At 39.3% G+C, this 23806-nt stretch overlaps 1 protein-coding gene across 1 annotated transcript in view; it reads left to right on the top strand.

Moving 5' to 3' along the window:
• The window catches only part of LOC6045820 (protein scabrous), an 83219-nt gene that overhangs the window by 54814 nt on the left and 4599 nt on the right, over positions 1-23806 (top strand). The window contains exon 3 of the mRNA XM_038261760.1: positions 9781-10356. Coding sequence (XP_038117688.1) covers positions 9781-10356 — 576 coding nt within the window. The remainder of the gene's footprint in view (positions 1-9780; positions 10357-23806) is intronic.

Raw genomic sequence — 23806 nt, 5'->3', positions numbered from 1 at the left:
GTACCCTGAACTATTTGACTAATGAATACCAAACATTTTGATTTATTTGATAACTAATTAACTACTTTATTTTCAAATAACTCGTAAACATTTTAGCATTACGCATCTCCTACATTCACCCAACCACTATCGTCACTTTCCATGTACGATACCTGTGACTGAGTTTCCGACAAGTTGCTCTCCGAGGAAAAACCATTAACCCGTCCGATCTGGTTAACCTTCCGCTGAAGACACGGAAATCCCCGAACTTGTTCTACCCCACCTGCTTCACCGTAACTCCCATCGAACGAACCGGACATGTCCGCACTATACTGTAGTAGCTCCGACAGTTCCGCGTAGGAACAGGTCATCACCGGAACCACCACGTCTTCCCCCATCCGGAGACGATCCACCAAATCTGCCAACTGCTCCGATGTCGCCGTCGTGCAGCACTTCAACCCGTTGCACTTGTACTGCCCGCAGGGACCACACCACTGGACGCTTTGTTCCAGCGCCTGGAGCAGGTCTTCGGTATCGCTGGTGTTCCGCTGCAGTAGGTCCTGCTCCCAGGCGTGGTACTCCAGCTCCTCTTCCTGATCAAGGGGCACGGTATCGTCCAGATAGTACGAACCGACCTCGGTGTAGTCGTTATCGAGGGCGTTTTCGTCCAGCGAGAGGAACGCCACGTCCGGAAAGTCCCGCGAGCGGTCCAAAAACATGGACACGGGAAGGTTGATCCGACGGACGCGGTACCACAGGCTGCGGAACCAAGGAGTTTGGCTTTGGTCCACGTTGAGTGAGCTGGCGTTGAGTGAAGAGTTCATCGTTGTGGATTGCGTTGTTGACTAGATTTGAATTTTGGCTGGATTGTGAGTATTCTGCGGTGGAAGCACCTTTTATATTTCGAAAAGGTAGAGCAATTGAAGTATTCAATACCTACAAGCTTAATATATGTGTTACGATAAAGGTAAAGGTAAAAAATAATAAGTAACAGTAAGCATTTTTTTCCAATTAGAAAGAATAAAGATGTGTTCCCAGTTTCAAGTGCTTATATATATTTTGATACCTTTGAACATAGACTTCTTAGCAATGAGCATTCATTCCACCTGAACTATGAACTATGATCACAATTTCAAAGATGACCCTGTTTAATCGAGCTGGAAACGAAACATTGTGATAGCTGCACTTACAAGCATTTCCCACACGTAAAAAAGCCCTAACTTGTTACAGTGCTCCACCCAGGTGCACTCACAATGCAAGGAATCCGGAAAATTCCGGACCATATGGTTCGGTGCATTTTCAATACAATACCCGTTCCTGCTCACTGGGCACATTATGCACATCCTGCAGGAACCACACCACACATCAGACCAGACATTTGGTATTGCAATTGCACTCTCCTCCGGATCATACATCACATTGCACTCTCTATCTCCCCGTAGTAAGTATGTACTTGAAAAAGGGGTTCGCCCCCTCCCGCAGCAGTGAGTCCGCAAGTTTGGTCCTGGTTGTGGTGGCGGTGCGCAGTAGCTTTGTCAGAAAAGCATCAGGATAACTTTCAATAGATGATGGGGCCCCGGCTATCCCCGGTTATTTCATGTTCATGACCGTCATGAACAAGAGCACACTACACACTCTCTGGGTATTATCCAACATTGCAGCATAATTTACGTTCACTGGCTGGGTTATGTATGGCCGTATGTGTGCATTAGGGTGTAATATCAAAATCGATTTTCCAGCACAGCAATTTTTCTGTTCCTTTTGGGGTCCTAAACAACTCCCCAAAGTTTGGACACGATTGGATTAGTCCTCACTTTGCGCAAAGCGATTCAATTTTCCATATAAATTTGTATGGGAAAAACCATTTTTTTGAATTTTGATAATTATAAAATCCACGTTTCAAGCTGTACTAAAACCGGATTCATATTCAAATGCTCTGGAAGGTGCTCTACAACTTTCCCGAAGAGAGTATGGTGCTAGCATGTCCCTAAGAGAAGATACAGCGTCCTCAAAACTCGTCTAAAACGTGATTTTCGAGCAAAAAACACATTTTAGACGAGTTTTTAACACGCTGTATCTTTTTTTAGGAGCAAGTTAGCACCATACTCTCTTCGGGAAAGTTGTAGAGCACCTTCTAGAGCATCCGAATATGAATCCAGTTTTAGCACAGCGTGAAACGTGGATTTTATAAATATCGAAATCCAAAAAAATGGTTTTTCCCATACAAATTTATATGGAAAATTGAATCGCTTTGCGCAAAGTGAGGACTAAACCAATCGTTCCCAAACTTTGGGGAGTTGTTTAGGACCCCAAAAGGAACTGGAAAATTGCTGTGCTCGCTAAATTTGGACAACTTTATTTTTTCCATACAACCATATTACACCCTAGTGTGCATGCATATCAACTCCCCGAAAGCAAGTTGTAAAGTGCTCGCTTGATGGATATCTAAATTTGTTCCTGGGAACGTACGCCGGACAGAGGTTCAGAAAAATTGTGTTGATTCTCTAAATAAGTTTATTGTTTATTTAAACTTAGGAAGCGTTCTTTTATTTTGTAACGCAACAAATTGTATTTTTGGACCCCATTCTCCCCCGTAACAAAATTTTTATACAAATTTCAAAAAAATGTATGTATCCCCTCCCCCCTAATCTTACCCTAACTTCGTTACGTAATAAAAGTACGCTCCCTTATGCGAAGCATCTGCAAAAAATTGATTTAACTTTAATTTTCAGATTTGTATTGTCTTCAAAAAGTATTGGAATGTTGATACCTGGTCATTTTGACATTAGATATTAGAAAAGACATATTTTGCATGCATTCTCTTAAAATTTACATCAGGATGCACTATAAATTTTATAGTGCATCCTGATGATATTTCTTCATTTCCAACTAATTACAAGATTTTTTGCCAGCTATAATAAAAATGAAATGTTTCTAAGTGTACGCATTTCGAATCATAACGTTATTTTTGATGGAAACTTTTTTGTCAAACTTAATCCAACTGGTGAGATTTTGTTTTTTTTTTTTGCCTACCAGCGACTGCACCGAGACGGAAGTTCAGAGCACACTGGAGCTCGGTACAAAACTTCAAAGTTTGGCATTTTTTTTTTAAATCGGCCCCGGCAAAAAAGATATGCGTCGCACCTCGCGACGCCCAAGACGCCATTTGATTTTGCCGGGGACGATTTTTCGAAAAATGCCAAATTTTGAAGGTCTGTACCGAGCTCCAGGGTACTCCGAACATAAATGTTATACATACCAAAAGATGCGCAAGGATCTGGCCTACACGCCAATGATGTTCGCGGCCAAAGTGCCTCAAAAAAAGGTATTTTTAGGGTGAATCGATGATTCTGGAGACACCGGACGTCGATCCAATGCGCACCTTGGGGACAGAATGGACAACCCTAATTCCTTCTGGAATGTGTTCATTGGACCATCCCCTACACACCTGTCTTTATTCCGAGTGAATCCATGTTGTCCCAAGACCTGTAGGAACGATTGAACGAAAAGCATAAAAATCCCATAGTAATTTACATGTAAACTTTAAACCGCTGGGGACAGCCCAATTCTCAACCAAATGGGCTGATATTTGGCATGAGAGTCCCTATGGGTATCCTATACTAGGGGAACCTCGGTTTGCCTGATTCTGAGAACTTTTTTGTTTGGCTGAAACACCCTAGTATATATATTGTCAGTTTAATATTATTTTGGGATAAAACTTTTTTTTTTCTTGCGCATGCCAGAGGTAAAATTCAAAAAAAAATTCTGACAACAAATCTGTCATCGTTCCCAGATGTGATATTCCTTTTTTCTAATGTTGCTGTGCTGTTGCTGTTGCTGTTGCTGTGTACTCTTGAACTTATCTTTGGAAATTTCGAGTAAATTAAAATGTAATTTCCAAGCTGGAACCCCTGACCTCATTCACTTCCCAGCTCCCCCGATGGTTACACACAAGCTTCAGTGTGTTTGTGTCTCCCGGGTGGATCCGCAAGGGGGTGGTGGGTTGAGAACATGACGAACGATGATGACGACGACGGTTGTAAGCTTCCAGCCAGCCAGCCAGCAAGTACCCAACTAAGGGTTATGACGGTGGAAATAGCAGCGGGTAGCATCCCAGAACGGACGTATTTTACGCAAAACAGCAGCATATGGTCCGTGGAGGAGCCTCCTTTGTTCCCCCTCCCCCTCTTATATTATGCTAATTCGCAACATTTGTATGCTCCGTACCGTGGTTTATAGCGTATAAATGTGCGATGCAGCAGATACATCCGCGCGGAATCACCGAGCATTCTTCAACCGCTGAACCTTGAAGTTCCGCATCCCTCTTAACTCCGGCAAAGTGGTGGTTGTAGAACTACGTGGAGAGGTACAATTCCGTGAGAAAATTGAGCAGTGCTGTCGAGGAGCAAAACCCGTGAAACTTGGAGGGCATACAACGCAAATGTGAAGCAAAAGGACGAAGAATCTGAGTAGATACGTCTGGCAATTCTGCTTCCTGAATGATTTCATCGGGATAAATGGTTCATGCTGCTTGCTGACCCCTCGGTTGTAGCGTTGTCGATTTTATTGTTTTGATCAACACTTAACCGCACGAATGGTCATCCCATCCAATCGGGTGGGAAATGGATTTCCATTTGTGCTGGATCACTAAGAGAGGGAGTGCTGAAATTCGATTCTGAACGGTGTGCTGATGGGAAGAAAAAATAAAATTTGAATCTAACTTTTTTTTCAATTCTTAAACAGTCCTTGTACGAAACACAATCAATTGATCAAATTAATTTATCGTTTATTTTTAACCATAACATTTAAAATGAATATAATCCCAGGTTCTCCAATTTTGGATTTTTTTTTTTGAAAAGGTTCAAATTTGCACTTTTTGCCTTTTGGGTGTTTTTGAAACCGCCTTGAGTCAGGGTTATTTAAAAACACCCAAAAAGCAAAAACCAAAAATTTGGTTTATTGGACCTTTAAAAAAAATTCCGAATTTTTCACCGTTACCTCCCTGTTCATTCCTTTTCCACTTCTTGCTTCAACCTCCAAAAATCGACGCCTGGCGCATCCTAAATTTATTCGCGGTCCAGTTTCCCCAGACTGCAACCCGTCCCCCGTGGTCGTTTCGCCAAACTTTTGCATTGCACCCTCTCATCACCACAGGCCGCATTGCTGTCCCGCAGGACCCCCGGCCGAGGACCACCCTACCACCGCCCTATCGAAACGTTCGATTCTTCCCCGCGCGAAGGAGCAGCAGTCTTTCCGTGCTCGTTATCCTCGTTGTTTATGGGCTTTTCATTTTTCTCACTCCTCACGTCTCACCTGCTGCAGCAGACTGCAGACTGTTCGTCCGGTCCGGTCCGGTTGGTTCTATTTATTTTCCAATCAACCGGTAAGAGGGGTTCCCACTTCTGTGTGTGTGTGTGTGTTTTTTTTTTCTTGAAAGAAGGATTTAGAGGAAGGAGCGGGGGGATTGTCTTGTTGATGGTGTTTTTGTTTGTGTGGCAAGCCACCCACCGCCACCACTACACCAAATTGAAAGCTTCTGCTTTGTTGCTTTGTCCGGTTGAAGGAAAGGACCTTTTTGCTCGGTAAAGATATATCTTTATTAAATTTGCAATATTTATTCGAGATGCTGCTTCCGGTCGGTTGGAGAGCTCGGACTCTGATTTGAGTCTAAAAAAGGGAAGAATGGCTAGGTCCTTTGTACAGGAAAGTGTTTGGATTAGGGTGGCCAAAATGTTGAAAACTTATCAAATTAATAGACCTAACCTAACCTAACCTAACCTAACCTAACCTAACCTAACCTAACCTAACCTAACCTAACCTAACCTAACCTAACCTAACCTAACCTAACCTAACCTAACCTAACCTAACCTAACCTAACCTAACCTAACCTAACCTAACCTAACCTAACCTAACCTAACCTAACCTAACCTAACCTAACCTAACCTAACCTAACCTAACCTAACCTAACCTAACCTAACCTAACCTAACCTAACCTAACCTAACCTAACCTAACCTAACCTAACCTAACCTAACCTAACCTAACCTAACCTAACCTAACCTAACCTAACCTAACCTAACCTAACCTAACCTAACCTAACCTAACCTAACCTAACCTAACCTAACCTAACCTAACCTAACCTAACCTAACCTAACCTAACCTAACCTAACCTAACCTAACCTAACCTAACCTAACCTAACCTAACCTAACCTAACCTAACCTAACCTAACCTAACCTAACCTAACCTAACCTAACCTAACCTAACCTAACCTAACCTAACCTAACCTAACCTAACCTAACCTAACCTAACCTAACCTAACCTAACCTAACCTAACCTAACCTAACCTAACCTAACCTAACCTAACCTAACCTAACCTAACCTAACCTAACCTAACCTAACCTAACCTAACCTAACCTAACCTAACCTAACCTAACCTAACCTAACCTAACCTAACCTAACCTAACCTAACCTAACCTAACCTAACCTAACCTAACATAAAATAATTTTGGGAAAAAAATCATAACCTAACCTAACCCAAACTAGTTTTCATACCAATTTTTGAACTCAATATTCAAACACTATTAAAGGAAAGAGATGGTGTCATAAATTTTGAAAATTATTTGCAAAGGTCTATTCCTGTTTTAAGTCACAATTACCTGCGATTTTTTTAAAAGTTGGTGAATTTCTATGATATCTAACATCAACCAACATTAATATTCTCAATATCATAATATCAATGGTAAAGCCAGATTTTGATTTCTTATTGAATGTAAGTTTATTATTGTAGATAACCTTTCACAACTTATTATTGCTTGTAATAGTATTTTCAACTTGAAATAACCAAAATTTCATAAATTTGGCAATCATATTTTAGAAATCGTTTTTGATTATTTGAAAAAAAAAATGCATTATCTTGTAAAAAAATGTCAGGGTATGTAAAAAACAAAAAAAAATCAAAGTGCTACCCTGTTGACCACCCCGTCCAAAGTGCAACATTTGCTTCCATGCAAATCGTCCGGGTGTGTGATTCTTAGGATGGATAAAATAGCCGTCAATATAAAGGCTAGCATCCCTTGGACCAGCCAGATTCTTCCATGCTACCGTCCAGGTCCAGGACAACCATCAAAGTTGCATGCACAGCTGGGAAGGCGAAAGACGGCGGGGAAAAATGTCCAATAAAATTGCTCGATCTGTTGCTCTGATTGGAATCACTTGAATATCTGCCCCATTACTGGAAGCATCAAAGCAAATGCACTGGAGTGTGTGTGTTTGGGTTCAAGGAACATAGAACCTTCTTCCTTTTGGTTGGGAAGGATTCTGTGCACTAGCTGTAATCATCTTTTATGATGCATGTACGTATAGAAAAACCATGCCTCACTGGGTCGAATGCAATCAAAGGTCGAACGGTATGATAACTTTGTATGATTGCTGGTAAATCTAGGTTCTCGGAGATAGTTCTATAAAGCAGATCATGTTTTTTATTCATTAACTAAAAATTTGGTAACGTTTCTTCACAATATTTCAGCTGTGAGAACATAAGTTTTTGCTTCAAAATGTTCATTTTTTAATCGTTTTTTAAGCATTTAACCTTTTCCGAGAAACGCAACCCAACCACGCAGAAATTTTCTCAAAACTCATGCACAGCTTCCACGACCACCTGCTCAACTCCCAGCCTAAAAGCTCGCTCACTCAAACAGTGAGGGTGGCTTCTGTCAGGCGCAAACAAAAAAAAACATCATTTTGCTCCAAGTTTATGAAACGGTTACACATTTACATTTTTAATTAAGTTTTCATCCTCTTTTAAATACCAGCGCTACCCACACCACGTGGAGGATAAGCTGGGAGAAAAAAAAACGCCGTGGTCAGGCCATGTATGGCCTCGGAACCGTTGATTGAATTTTTTCGTTGCTCCGCCAACTCTCCCGAGTCCTCCTCCCAGGCAGAACCTGTGGAATTTATACAAATATTTTGCCCAAGCAAATATGATTAAGTCAGGCTGAATTGAATTAAATTCGCTTGAAATCATATCTCGCCCGACTGAGTTTCAATGGGCGGAAATGATCGAATTTGATTCAAAGTGGCCATTTTCCTAGGATCGGCCAGAGGTTCTCCCAAAGGCCACACAGCTCAACAGGTACAGCAATGCAAAGATTAGTGAACTTTGAGAGTAGATTCAGACCTCCAGTTACCACTAATTAAAACTAACGAGCCCCAAAGGGTGCGGTGAGCCCTTTTGTCTTCCTCCCATAAGAGGAAAGGTCCAGCAATCAATAATCCTCAATTTGAATAACCACTAATTGGAAACAGTTCCGACATTAACGTAAAATTTAATTACCACCGATGAGCCTGCCCTCGCTTTACGGACCGGTGACTTTGGAATCTCTCACTCTTTCGAACCAAAGGAGGAAAATGTGCTCGAGTGAGTGTGACTTTTCCACAGCCTCCTAGAAGAGAGATGAAATGAGAAAGGATATCTCGTCCCACCTCACCCACCAGCCCCCCAACTAGGGATCCTATTGCCCCCACCATTAGAGCAAAATCTCGATGAATAATTTCGGAAGCGTTTTTTTTTGTCTGTGTGAGTGTGCGGTTTTTCTGCTTTTCATTTTGTGGTAGCGCTCATTATCCAAATTAAATCACAGCCTCCGGGTGAGTTTTCCGCCTACAGCTTTCGATCGTTATTTGTGTAGAGCGGAGCCCGACTAGATATTATGGGTTTTTAATGTGAACATTTGGTTAACCCCGTTTGGCAAACTGGAAACGTTTATCTTGTAAAAATAATAATAATCTATTTTTTGTGATAGAAATCCACCCATTGGTTATTTCGCTTGAACATTTACATAGTGAATGATAAATCATTAAATTAAAAAAAAATGAAATCAGCTAGGATTATAAATTTACAGATTACGATATAAAAATTTAAATTTATTAAAAATAATCATGTTGATCAAAAGAAAGAACGATAAAAACAATTAAGAATTATCATCCTAATTTTTGTTTACAAAAAATATTGCATTTCAATATTAACACCGAACCCTCTAATTTTTTTTCTCTTCAAATATTTCATCTCGGTGGAAATACCTCATCACTGGCTTATACCACACCGCATTTCAAGCAGTCGCTCAATTTCAAATTCCAGCCAAACTTTTCTCCAACTTGCTCGTCCTTTTTTTCCACCACCAGCAAACACACAACAACAGCATCCCCGGGTCCTTTTCCATGCTTCACCTGAGACCGACCATGGAGCCAGACAGGTGTGCCACCTTTCGGTTACGGTTCACTCAATCTGACTGGGGCGGACGGCTGATTTCATTATGCCAAGCGGCGACGGTGGGTGAAAAGTTTTAACGTTTAAATCCTGTTTATAGCCCCGAAGGATTCATTCCATCAGAGAAGGGGGGCTTGAAACGCTAATGAAACCGCAGCAAGTTGGTCGGGCTTTGAAGGCTCTGTGACGCCATTAAGCAGACTACTCACTCTCCGGGCGTTGAGTGCCAGAGTGTCTGTTGTTACGGAAGACCAGTAGTAGTGCCGAGAAGGACCTCCGAGATGATTTATTATTTATGGACAAGATAAGTGGTTGGTGTGGTTCGTGCTGAGGTTGGGTTTTGGCCTGAAAGCACTCCTCCAATGAAGATTCACTGTGCTGATTTAGCTCACAATGCTAATCCTATCAGGATTGTGGACGAACTTAATGCACTATGAGGGATGAGGTTTAATCATCGCTGATGCAACGTTAAAGCAACATCCTTCCACAGTTAATTAACCTAGTTCTTCTCTCGTTCTCCCATTCCCATTCCAGAACGCCAACGACCAGGTGCCCCAGACGATAGACTTTGTGGAACCGGAAGCGGATCACCGGATGCGTCACCATCGCTTTTTCCGCGAGCAGCTGCACGAACTGGAGGTCAAACAGTCGGCGATGAAGCGCCAGTTGAGTGAGATCTTCAACCACCGGATGGCGGACCGTCTGCGCAGTCTCGAAATCGAACAGCGCCGTTTAGCGAACGCCAACTTCAACATTAGCCGCCAGGTTGCGAACCTGGACAAACTGCACGGCTCGATGCTCGAGCTGCTCGAGGACGTCGAGGGCATCCAGGGCAAGTTCGAGAAGACCCTGCCCGACATCAAGCGCGAAATCTCCAAGGTGGAGTTCAACGCGGCCCAGCTGTCCTCCGAGCAGGCCCTGCTCCGCGAGGAGGGACACAACGTGGCCAAGAGCATCCAGGCGATGGCCGTTAGCGTGAGCACGCTGCAGGAGGAGCGCGAATCGGCCCGCAAGCTGGAGGAGCAGATTGCGGTGATGCGCAGCGATCTGGACAAGATCAAGTCGGCGGCCCTGCTGCACAAGGAGATGGCGCACCACAGGCTGGAAAAGGTTGGTATTTTTTTGCGATTATATTAGGTTTGTTAGGTCCATAATTGTTTAAGGAAAATTGTATTTAATTTATTTTTACGAACATGGGTACCAAAATTAATAAGGATATGATAGTTATATTATTCTGCAAGACTCTGAAATTTTTTTTTAACCAAAGTTTGTGGATATTTTGTGCTGATTTCCAAATATTTATCATAATTTGCTCCAAATAGCAACAGCGCTTTATTGAAATATTGATATTTGCATTATTGATTATGTTACTAGAAGATCCTTTCGATTTCGACAAACTTATTTGTCCCTATTTTGGGCCTAGTACCTATTATGGGTCTACCAAACTTAATTCAACGAAATTGAGCATTTCACCAAATCTGGCAGGGATCTGCCACTTGAGAATGATTCGTGCTGTCATTATCTTCATTTTGTTGGGCAAGAATAATGCATTAAATATATCACTCTTCACATTTTTCTTAGCAAATTGCTCATTAGGTCCAAAATTTTCACCACTTTTGCTTACCGCTTCTTGGCACTCAGCGTCAAGGCTTTTATCGCTCAGCACACGAATGAGAACCGTCCCCCGAATCTCATTGCAAATCTCGTTGCAAAAACAATCACAAACTGCCACCAAATCAATATAATAACTGATTAAAGTCTCTTGAAGAGAATGGCTGTATTTTTAGTCCTTTTGACACTTTTACAAATTGTGATAGTATGTGTGCGCTTTTCACAACTTACAGTCTTTCTCGCATATTACGGGCTTGTTGGTTGGCTACGCAAACATTGTTTAATTATGTTTAAAACTGGTAAAGAATGATGTAAATCATATCCATGCTAATTATGCACGTAATGCAAGTGAAATCAATCATTCTAATGTTTATCTGTGGCTTAAAACATCACAATCATTTAGCATATTTGTCGACCGAATTTGTGAGGCTGTACTGTACAAGCTGGGGTTGAACCGTACGTCAAAAAAGTTCGCCGCGTGCTTTGAGATTTCAGCCAATCAGAAGGTAGGCCGAAAATATGCACAAAGACGGTCGTATGCTAGGAGCAATATACCCAAAATAGGGGCAAAGAGTGTTTTAGTTTTTCGTGCTTTTACAGCGATATAAGGTATTTTAGTCAAAATGTTGATAATGTATGAGCTTAAGTATTATAAAACCAACTTTTTCATTTATAACAAACTAGGCTGGCAATAGCAGTCTTTGAGAATACATCAAATTAAAAGTGCGTTCTGCTTAGTAGGCCCAAAATAGGGTCAAATACCCTATCAAGCTTAACATTTTCCATAATATTCAAACTTTTTAGAACGAGTTTTCGTCATACTTTTTTGCTGCCTAAATGTATTAAGAAAAATCATGTGGAAACATCAAAATTACAAATAAATATCTTGCAAATTAAAATTACATTTGACACTTAGGCTGGTACAAATTTTATTTAATGTTTTAGCGTTTTGAAAAAAATCAATTTTTTTTTAAACATGTTAGGCCGATGCAAATATTTAAAAAAGTTCAAGGGGGGGGGGGCAAAAAAATAAAAAAATATAAAAATTTAAATAACAAGCCATAGTCTTCACATTTAAATGAAAAAAAGTGTTTTAAAATGCATTTTACACTAGTTCAGTTGTTTTGCAATTATTAGTTTTCAAAAATCTAAGATCTGACAAAAACAAAAATTTTATCGAAAAAAAAGATTTTGCATCGAAAATTTTCAAAAAATCTTAATTTTTTTTAATAAACCCAAACATGCTAAAAATGATGTATTTTAATTTGATTTCAGCTGGTTGCACTTGAATTTTCATTGAAATTTTGAAGTTTATTGTAAATTTTTTTTTTTGCCACCCGATTTTTCGGGCCAATTTTGAAGGGGGGGGGGGGGGGGGGACAAAAACTTTTAAAAATATTTGTTCCAGCCTTATTTTATATTAATTCAAAACTGGTAAAGTATGTAAAATTTCACTGGAACTTTAACTTACAAAACAAAATATACAATAGTTTACTTACTTTTTATTGAATCAAAATTAGAGAAAAAATTCGCGATTTTCAATAAGAACATTTAGACCAAATATTTTTTGATGTTCATGTTCCGCCACTCTGATCAAAGTCGAGGGAGGGGCAAAAAAAAGGTTTAACATTTTATATTACAGGGCACGGTTTCAACATTTTAATAAAAAAAAAATGTTTTAAAAAGCAATACACATCTGTGCGGTTGTTTTGGAATCATATAACTTATAAGCTTCCAAAATGACTAAGTATGGACGAAAATTTTTATCTGTGAGAAAAAAAAATCGGTAATGTACATTGGAATTCCATAAAAGTTCAAAATATTTTTAAATGAGCCCAAACATGCTAAATATGATTATCAATGCAGAATATGTAATCTAAGATTGTTTTCAGTTGGATTGGACTTGGGGCTGGGGCGACATAAACTTTGAATTTTTTTTGCAATAGCCTTATTTCTTAATATTTTGCCACGAATTTTAATTTTTAATCCATCTAAACAAATCAAAATTGAGACTTGAATTAAAATTTAACCAACTATTAAAAATTTTACAATTTTCAAACAACTAATTTGTTTGGGTTTACCAGCTCTTTTGCCGAACAAGCAGAAACTAATTAAATAATTTCCGCTCAAAACCCAACAAAAGACTGATGTCAAGGTCAGCGCGCACCCATAATAAGCCATAACTTCCGCTCATCGGGTGACAGAATATTGCTTCCGGTGTGCAACGGTCCGGTCCGCTGGCCATGCATCCAACGCTGCATCTCCCACTCTGTGGCTGTCTCCGACTCCGCGTTGCATTGTTATAATGATTTAATTATGGGAACCCCGTCCGATGCCTCGAAAAGCGTCCAGAAGTGCACTTTAGGCCGACGACTGGAATTGCTGATTCCACGCGGTTGATACCCGCCACTATTTTTGCCCCGGACTCGGTGGCTTAAACTTATTCCTGCCTGACCGATGCCGGTGGCGACCGTGGAGCTGGCCGTTGCTGCGGTTGGTTTGTGTCAATTATGCTAATTGACAGAGAGTCATGCAGAGAGATTTCCAGATGTCAAATGTCCGCTAAGAGCGGAACGCTATGACGGCAATGATGACGTTGGGAATGCTGGCCAGGTGACGGGAAATCGATACACGGGCGATGCGGGGATTTTATTCGTTCGACCTGGCTGCAACTATGACAACAATATTTCCAAACCTGGACAGGATTGGACGGAACAGTGAAATTCGTGGTGCAAATCCTAGTCGTAAATATACTTCAGTTTATGAGCGGATTTGGACTCCCGTCAATTTTCGTCGAACGGAATCGTGAGTGCAATATCGTGATATTGCTATCATAAATCACTCACATGTCCGTGAGAGGAAATTATTCATTGCGTTGACAGTTGGCCAACATTGGACAAGGTTAGATTATCCGTTGTTGGCCTCCGAAATTCATGATCAGTCTGTGTTCCAATCAACATTCGTTCAACGATTAAATTATCTACTCAATACATTTATTTTGCAAGCTTGTCTGGATTCAAAACTATTGAATTTGCATGCCTGTTGGTTGAATTTTGGATCAAACATAAAATTTCCATGGTATAGTTTTGTGCAACTTTCATCGTTTATCATTTCTAGCACAACATCGTGGTTATCAAGGTTGTGACTAATTTATTTAAATCTAAATAGATTGACGCAACTTTATTTGAAACGTGAGACTGATAATAAATAAAAAAATATATTTTTGCAATTCCGTCGTGAAACTACTTACTTTTCCAGTCATTCTTGAACGACGAAACAGCTTACTTTTATGTACCAAAAAAACAGAATCAAAAAGTAACCCTTTTTCAAAACAAATGCTGCAAAGTTCTACTTTTCAGCACTTGTTAGGAAAATTTAAACATTTCAAAATTGTTTTGATTTAAACGATTCATTGACTCAATGCATGGACATTTGTCCTATAATTCTGTTCAAACTTCAAAGGGTGTTTTCGGAATTACAAAAAACCGTTGCTCGGGAACCTCGTTGGATAAATGTACGTCTCGTGCTGAAAAAATCTTCTTTTTGCAACTTGTTGCATAAACTACTATTATTGTCACATAGAATAGAGCCATTAGGATGACAATAAAAAAAAAATCAACATCAGGGATACCCTCTGATTCGATTCCTTAGGCAAAAACAAGTATCGGTGCCAATTTTGAGCCAAATCGGTAAAGGTTAAGCGGTCGCTTTTTAAGGTTGAAGTTTATTTGAGGAATATCGAAAAAATTTATGCAGAAAAACATCGTTTCAGTATTATTATGCCAGGTGGTGCAGGTCTCGCCCAAAATTGTCCAAGTGTGAGATTCTTGTAGGAAAAATAAATTTACTACAACTCTGGCGAAGAGTGCAAAACGATCCGAGTTGATCCTGATTTTTGGTGATATTTTTAGTATTTTTTTTTTATTTACTTCCAGTGTTGCAAATGAGTGATAGAAAAGCTATCAATAGATTATCTCTGCACCAAAAATATCCGAGAGTATAGCGACCGTCACTATAGCTTGTGAGATCTCTTCTTGTGTCTCGTGATTCCCAGCGATGTCATTCTCTCACTATCACTCCTCCCCTTTTCCTCGACTATGCGCTCTCACCGCTGAGTCTCTCAATCTCTCCGAAAACTGCAATGAGAGAACGCGAGATGGCGATTAGAAGCCGACCACGCATGACGTCCCGTTAAACTGCGTCAGCGAAATTGGTTTTGTGGCGGCTTTTGTGGTACAACGCTGTTGCGGTAGGATGATCGTGGAAGCGGGAATGAGAGAGAAAAGGAAAATGTCAATCGCGAGTGGGTAAACACGAAAACGTGTTCGGCTATGTTCGGCGCTGAGAGTTTCAATGGTGAGAGAAGAGCAGTTGTATTTGAGGCATGATTATTCAGGCGGGATAATTGTAGTTGCTGAGAGCTGATATTTTGATATTTTAACAACCCTGTTTACTTCCTATATACCCTCTGTATACTTTCAAGTATATAGGCCGATTTCTTTTCATCGCATTGCTAATAACTCATCAGGATCAACTAGGATATTCTTGCACCCTTCGACAAAGTTGGACTATTTTGAGCGAGACCTGCGCCACCTGCTGCCAAAATCCTCAAACGATAGTTTTCCTTATATAAACAATAAAGAGCGACCTTAACCGATTTGGCTCAAAATTGGCACAGTTACTTATTATTGTCTAAAGAATCAAGCGCGGGAGTATCTCTTCAGATTTTTCAAAATTTTCAATTTTTCTTGTCATCCTATTGAACATTTTATCTCAAGAAAGATTCAAATTGGAATATATTTTTTCTTGTCAAGCGCACATTTGTTTGTTTTGATTGAATCACTCTTGATTTTTATAACATTTATGCAACATTTGTTTCAGCCTTTTAAATTTATGAAACTTTTTGGAATTATACAAAAATTATTTCCACTAACAACGAATTGGAGCCCCAAACGAATGGCCCATTTCCTGTGAAATATATCCACCAAGGGGCGCAAAATCAAAAAGTATTTTCCATTGAACATCGAATTGAAATACCACATACAAGGCCCATTTCCAGTGAAATGTATCCCCCTCATGGAGTACGGCAATTCCCAAAAATGCAATTGTGTGCAATTGTAATGCCTTATGTTCGCAACAATATCCAACAAATTTCAAACGAAGTGAACCACCAAAACCATGTTTGAAACGCTATCAACTGGATCGTGTGGGGACATTGATTGTTTATTCGGGAAAAATCTACTTTAATCGTTGAGGGAAATTCAGTGATGTCAACATGAATATTCCCAAAAATGTGGTGCATTTTTACCCGTTGAATCCCTATTCAGGAACTCAGTTTAAAGGAAGTGTTGAATGTTTCAGAAAATGTTTTTTTCGCAATTTAAAAAGACATTCTATTCATCAACTCTTAACATATATAAAATATAATCCCTCCTTTGAACCTCAAAGCTGGATGGTATTATTGCAAAATTTCGACAACCCGTTCAATTTTGAGCGCACATTCCCCAAATGCTTTGGACCACCATCAATTTTGAGGTTGCTGCTTGTGAAGGCCGGTCTCGGCCGCGTTGACAATGCTCCCCGGTATTTCTAATGAATTTGGCTGACCACGCCGGCGACCGCCTGGCCAATTTGTGCACGGTCATCGGAAAATGGGAACAATGTTGTGTGTTTGAGGGAAAATTGTCAACGTGTCACACTTTTATGGAAGGGTTCAAATTATTGGCTTAGACACTTTTATTTGGAAACAGGGAATATTATTATTATGAAACTTTAGGTCAACTTTTGAAACTCATAATATTTCTAGTAATTCATTCTTTTGATAGCTTCGAAAAGTACCATCAAAGTGGAAACATTGCAAACAAGTTTCAATCTTTAAACGTTCAACACAACCTTATCGCAATCGCAACGAAAGCAACCTTCAGCGATAGCACTGGCCCCCTTTTCAAATCCCCATCAGCATTGAGCTCTTCACGAGTCCCAGGGGGGTGTTGGCCCGGTGACACCATATTCTGTCAAATTCCTGGTCACAAGGTCCTTAGGAGCGGGAGGAAATGTCACATCAGGCAGGGGTGTTGTAAATCTCTGTAAATGTGATTCTGCTGTAGCCCTGGCAAAATCGCGTTTTCTCTGGCCTGACACCATCCGCCCAGGCAGGAAATATGCTATGACAGCTTGGGTGTCGTCCTTTGGGAGCCGGTTTCCCGGCTGGTGAACCCCAAACCGAGGGTCAAGTGCGGCGAGAACCACAAACGATAAGCGATGGGTGGGTCAGCTGGACGGTGGGCTCAGTTGTCACGATTCATTTGTTTTTGAAAAGTATTGTGGTCGAGTCAAATAAGTTCATCTATACCTTGTTTTGCCTTCCTCACTGAGATAAGGCTATAATCCTGCTCTAAAAATTAACTTTTTACAGAAAGCTCACAGACCCACCTTCATGTATACCTATCGACTCAGAATCGAAAACTGAACGAATGTCTGTCCGTCTGGGTGTATGTGTGTACCAATAATGTCACTCAGTTTTCTCACATTTTGGGTTTCCATGTAAAATTTTCATATAAATCCAAAATATGAATAATAATCGATTTTTGACACTTTGGCTCAATTCTGAGGACGATTCAGATTCAGTGGGCAAAATTACATGGAAAAACATATGGTTGTAACATTTTCGAATTTCGTTAGGGTGGTCCCATACACTTTTCCCTTGAAAATTAGACATATTGAAATGAAGATATCTCGAGTTTAAAGAAAAATATCTCTGGGATTTTTTAGCGTTTATTGTGCCAGATTTCCTCTTTCAAATGCAACCTGATGCTAAAAATTTGGCTTGCGCTGTCTAAATTAACTTGCCAAAAAATAAAAATGTTTGTTTTATAAAGTTCTAAAAGTACCCACAACATCACTGTTTTCTAAAACGTACAAAAAAAATGAATTTTGAAGGTTTCTTCAGATGCTTTCTCTAAATTTGATTGTAGAAGTCGTAGATAGCGAGATAAAATGTTGATGCCTTCGACAAAGATGCCGGGATTGGCACGCCCAACAACTTTCTAGAAGACAAAAAAATCCCAAAAATTTTCCCGATAAGTTAGATTTTCAAAATCACCCTAATCGTGATCCACCCTAATTTTCACCAAAGCTTCAAAACGTCACGATTTTTTTTCTGAAAATCTATTTTACATTTAATTTTACGATCTGGAGCACTGTGCACTGGCTGAACCAATTTGGTCAAACCAGTCGCATTCGACTTAGGGTCCCAAAGTTCGAGTTTCAATAAAATTTAAGTTTCGATTAGTAGTTCAAAAGCTATGTATAAAAATGATTTCGCATATATGCGGATGTTAGATAAATGACCCGAATTCGTAATGTCACCATGTTTTATATCGTTGGTATTTGAAAAGCCATGAGATGAGTCCAAAACATTGAAGATCTGGCAACCCTCTCAAGTCATGATCAGTTAAGTGATGTTTAAGTACTTTTTAGAAGCCAGATCTCACTTATCTATATTTGAACAATGTCCGGATCCAGCATCCGACCCATCGTTGGTAAGGTAATCGAAAGACTTTTCCAACGAGTCTAAAACATTGAAGATCTGGCAACCCTGTCTCATGTTATGATGTACTTTCCAAAGAATTAATACTTCAGAAGAAAATTATTTTGGGAAATTGGACGAGGTTTTCGGTAATAATATTTTCGAGACTGAATAATCAAGTCTGTCTTATAGAAATTGCCAAAAACCACAAAAAAAAGCAATTTTTCTAAACATTTTTATTTTTAAAACCGCTGTATCTTCACAAAGGTTGGACATAAACCAATCCCAAGTAACAATTTACGTTTTAATTCACTCTGGAAGAATATTTTAAGAGCCTCTGGAAAGATTCGAGCAAAAAACCGCTTTATCCTGAAAGCAGCAATAAAGAAGAGATAAAGCAGCAATAAGTGTAAAATGGACCATTTTAGGAGGTTGTCAAGAGCGTATTTCAGGAGAGTTCTAGAGCCAAACAGTATTGCTGTTGATTTTTAACGGACTCTCCAGATACTCTCAAGAGATCTCATAGAACTTATTCTAAAGCTAATTAAATTTATAGCTTTATTGAAGATCTCTTGGTAGCCGCAATAAAACATGGTTTAAACTTGTTTATTCTTGATTAGGATAAATTATATTTTATCAAGCAAATATGGGTGCAAGATTTACTTTATTAAATCCAACTATTCTTTGAAACTTTAAACGACAAATGGTTAACTTTATTCGGTGACATAAATATAATAATTATATAAATAAGTGTTTGATTATAGATTCAATCATATTGGGAAAATCCATGCCATTAAAATTTCACCAATCAATTTCTAGAGATACCTCGAAAAAATAGACACCTGAGTCATTCTGTCAGAATAACTCTAATTTTTCATAAAATTTAAGCAAACTTTTCTTGTTTAGCTGTAAACATCATCATGGCGTCCATCTAGGTCGCTATTTTTTCATTTAAACATGGCGAAATACGTTAAATCTATTTGTTCTGACTTAAAGCTATTAGAAAAACATCGTTTCTGGAGATGCTCTTGATCAAGAACAACGTTTCTTGAAAAGCTCTTGTTTAAGATTAAGCAAGGGGTTCTAGACTGAAGTGAGCTTTGACATAGTTTTAACCCAGAGTTAAATGCACAATACTGCGACCGTAGCGCATGCAAGTTTTAGCCCATTGGAGGTAGATCCAAAAAACATGTGTTGGTACATTTTCGTCATTTTCGTGAATTACGAATAACGAGTTTTCGTCAAATTTGAATGAAACTAGGATTACGTTCAGTTCACCGTTTTTATTTATTTATTACTATTTTATTTTTATTTATTTATTTATTAGAATACTTGTCACTTTTTTCACTTGATGGTTCGGAAACGCTTTCCAATGTTCAATGCCGGGAGCTCAGAAAGAAGCACAACACTTGTTTTATCACCTCACGAATCTAAATTTGACACAATTTAATCAGTAACTCACATAACAATTACGAATGCAGTATGATCTTTTTTAATTTAATAAAAGAGCTTTCCCGGCACATAAGAAACGTCCGATCTTCTTGCTGCTAAAAGTAGACTGAGTTTGACATTTGAAAGGTCAAGACAAAAAGATTTCGAATAAAGCTTTCCCTTAACAACTTGGTTTTAATACTGATTTGATGAAGTCAATATGTTCTGGGAATATCTTCTTCAAGATAACTGTAAGTACATAAAAAAGAGATTAATAAAACTTTGCGCCATGTTCTTCGAGAACATTTCAAGATTTTTTCAAGATAATTCTAGAACAGTATTTTGCTAAGCACAAAAAGACTTAATAAAAGCTTTTATAAAAGCAAGACGCTTTTTTTAAATATTTTATAAAAACTGATAAAACTTAGGAGCATTTGGATTGCTACTTGGGATGGTCAAAATGGAGACTTTTATGTAAAATTGTCTGGAGAATCGATTCCCACTATCCGTTTTTGAACATTTTTACGTTTAGACCACTTTAAAAAAAAAAACAGTTTTAGTATATGATTTCTGTATTACATTTTTTAGAGGGACATACCATCTTGAATTTCTCGTGAGTATTTTTGTAACATCTTGGACAATTTCCTCGAAAATTTTGAACGAAAACAAATCGAGACATCACCTTAAATTTTAACTTTTAAACCTCAATATTGAAGAATCTCATCGAAGTGCCGTGTTTTTTTCTTTCAATGTATTTTTTTCCAGAAAGCCCGTTCCTACAAGTTTGACTTTGACCACATTGTGATACGATGCAACGGCTTCGAGAAGCATTATTTTTTAATTGCGAAATACAAAAAAAAATAACTTACGCCCTTCTAAAATGTCAATATTGTGTACAATTGGCTCCATATACACAAAAATGGCTTATATAGGCCTAGGATAACATGTCCAAAAAGTTTCATTAAAATTATAGAGGGGCGGGTTCAAAAGTACCAGAAAAATTCCTGATTTGAGCTGGAATTGCTCCATATCCGAATCGATGAATGAATTTATTGAAAATAAAACTCAAAGTATACAAATCGTTTTTTTTTTCTTATTGTGGAGTCCGTTCACACGGGTGGGATGGGAACTGAATTGCCATAAATAAGCAATTCTCTAAGAAATCGGGCAATTTTGTGTAGTTTTTTTTATTTTTATTTTTTTTGCTTTTTAAAACTTTGTGGGGATCTTTTCTGTGACCATAGAAGCCATATTGTGTGTCAAATGTTCAATAATACACATACATTTTAAGAAAAGTGATTTTTTTAATTTTATCTTCCTCAGAAATGATCGCTTTGGGTACTATTTAAAACATAGAAAAATATTTGCAACGGCTTAACTTAGTGGCACAAGTTTTGCATTCTTCTCTATTGCTAAAAAGTGGTTGATCAACAAATTTCTTCAATAGATACATACATATTTTCAAATAATTACGTACCATAAAATTAAATTGTAAAAATATCTCTACAGCAGGTTGCACCATATAATTATAGTAAAAGCTTTTATTGAACTTTAAAGTGGTGATGAGTCAACAGGAGATGCCGGATGAAAATACATGCTTGTTCTATATGAGTCTTATAAAATGGTTAGTAAAACTGCCGTAAAGATTTTTATTTGTTTTATCCGAAACTAACCCACTATCCACATAATAGTCAGCCCAGACCATCAGTTTCTCGGAGCCACCTCTGAACTCAATCCCGACAGAGAACGTCGAGGTGGTGGCCTCAGTCGAGTTTGCCATCCCTGAGAGAGCCCTACTCCCTTGCTCTTCCCGTAGGGACACAGACAGGTGAACACAGATTCCCCGGGCCGGTCCAGATCGCTGAATTGTGTGGGGAATTGGCTTTTCAGGCTTTTTTTCCACCTTCGATGTGATGGGTCCTCCGGTGTGGTGTGGTCACCAAGAACGACGAATGAAAAATGATGGCCAGGTTGGAAAATGCCAACTGGGGAGGATAGAAAAAAAAAGTTGAGAGGACACCCCATGATGGTCAGGTTCGTGTGGCCCAGGTCGGGGTCCTTTCTGGGTTGTCCGAGCAGGGGCTCAACCCGTGAGTGTGTGCGGCTCTTCAAGAAGATACTTCATTTCAGATTCAAATCAGATGCTCGTTGCTTGAAAGGGATGAGGATTTATTTCAAACGACTCTTTGTTTCCTTTGGTAGAATGTCGTGTTTTTTTTGCTTGCTTTTTTTGGGTTTGACTAAGCCCAGGATTTAGCAGAAAATTGGATGGATGAGTTGAGTAGTGGGCATGAATCAGTTCCAATTATTTTCCCATGTCATTCTTGCTTTGGTCCTGGGGCGATAGGTTATCATCGATAGGATTCCAGTCGAACGGGTCGAATCGTTCGGTGTTCATCCATCCAACGTTGGGGCAAGCCGGTACCACTTTTACTGGAAGTTAATCATATCTGGAAAAGAATCAAGTCACGTTCAAAGGGAATACTAAATTCTTGGGATTTAAGCATTTTAGATGAAATCGGTCCTTGTGTTGCTTCTAGTTTTTCTGTGTTTGCGAAGATGTTGCTACAAAATCCTTTTTTAAAAGCAAAATAAAGTATCACCCTGCAGGTCACATTACATACTGTTTGCTCAACCAATTAGCACGTCACAAGATCAACTTCAAAGCACCCCATAACTCGGTGTGTTTGAGAGCAATGCTACAAAATGTTAGCTCCCAAGGGGGTGAAAAATACCTCATTTGCTCAAACATTTCAAACCAATCGTAGCTCAAAAAAAGGAAAGCGCAACCCACAGATGAAAACCAGCAAACACTCACTCCGTTTCCACACTTTTCCAATTTCCCTGGAAAATGGTTTTCCTCGTGTACACTCGAGTGAACACACGGCGTGGAACGTGTGAAGTCGACCTCGTCTGAAAAACCCGCTAACCCCTCTCCATGATGGGGAAAGGGGGGAGGTGCGATGCCACAAAGTGGCATGTCGTGCCAAAGTGAATTTTCCTGCTTCAAGTCCTCCTCTTGATGTCCCCCCCCCTCCTCACCCAAAAGCCACCGTTTTGTTTGGTGGAAAAGCGTATGATTTGGTGGCAAGCTGCCGCCCGAATGTGGAAAATGTCGTCCTTTTGGCGCGATCGTTCCGAGTTTGTGCCTCGGAAATTCACCCATCACAAAGGTATGTCAAAGACATGTACACACGGATGGGAACCGGTTTGAGGTTTTTCCAAATTTCCACTTTTCCGGTTCCGCTAACGTGTGCAATTGCGAAGGATGGGGTTGAAGAATTCCGTAGAAAAGTTTAAAGGCACTTCCATTTCATCTGCGGTTCGTCGCTCTCGTGCTAACTTGTCGTATGTCGATTCAGGGCAAAATTGAGTTAAGAATGCCATTTTGTGCAGCTTCAATGCCTCACCCTTTGACCTTCACAGATCCCCAAAATTCGATTTCATTCCTGAGATATTCAATAAAAACCGAAAAAATACATGCATTTTTATCACTTTTCATATGGAAGAAGTTACAATCTTGTCGTGCTATCTTGACACAGCCTGAAAATTAATGTAAGTGCGACAATTGGCCAAAGGGATTTCGGGTCAGAACGCGTTTGACAAACGTACGAGCTCGACCACCAAACGGTAGTCGCAAACGGGTTTAAAAGTTATTTTTATTTAAATTTTGGAAAGATTTTCGAAAGAAATTTACGTCACAAAGTTTAAAAATCCGTCCATACAAGGGGATATCATCATATGTTTGGCAGGTAAAGGATTTGGTCTTATTTCCAGTCAATTTGTGGTTTTTCACTATTCAGACAACTTTCCAAACAAAAAAAAAGATGATAACTTTCTTGCTTACTTCCTACACAGACACACTCATTTTTGATTTTCGGGGTCGACAGAATTCTGCCATAACAAAACAAATTATTTTTATTCGCAGAAAAATGCCATGCTTTGGAAAATCAACTGTAATTTTTGTGAATTTAACACTACAAAAATCAC

This window comes from Culex quinquefasciatus, chromosome 3 (genome assembly GCF_015732765.1).
Source record: "Culex quinquefasciatus strain JHB chromosome 3, VPISU_Cqui_1.0_pri_paternal, whole genome shotgun sequence".
Classification (NCBI taxonomy): Eukaryota; Metazoa; Arthropoda; class Insecta; order Diptera; family Culicidae; genus Culex; species Culex quinquefasciatus.
This window is presented reverse-complemented; position numbering and strand designations above follow the sequence as displayed.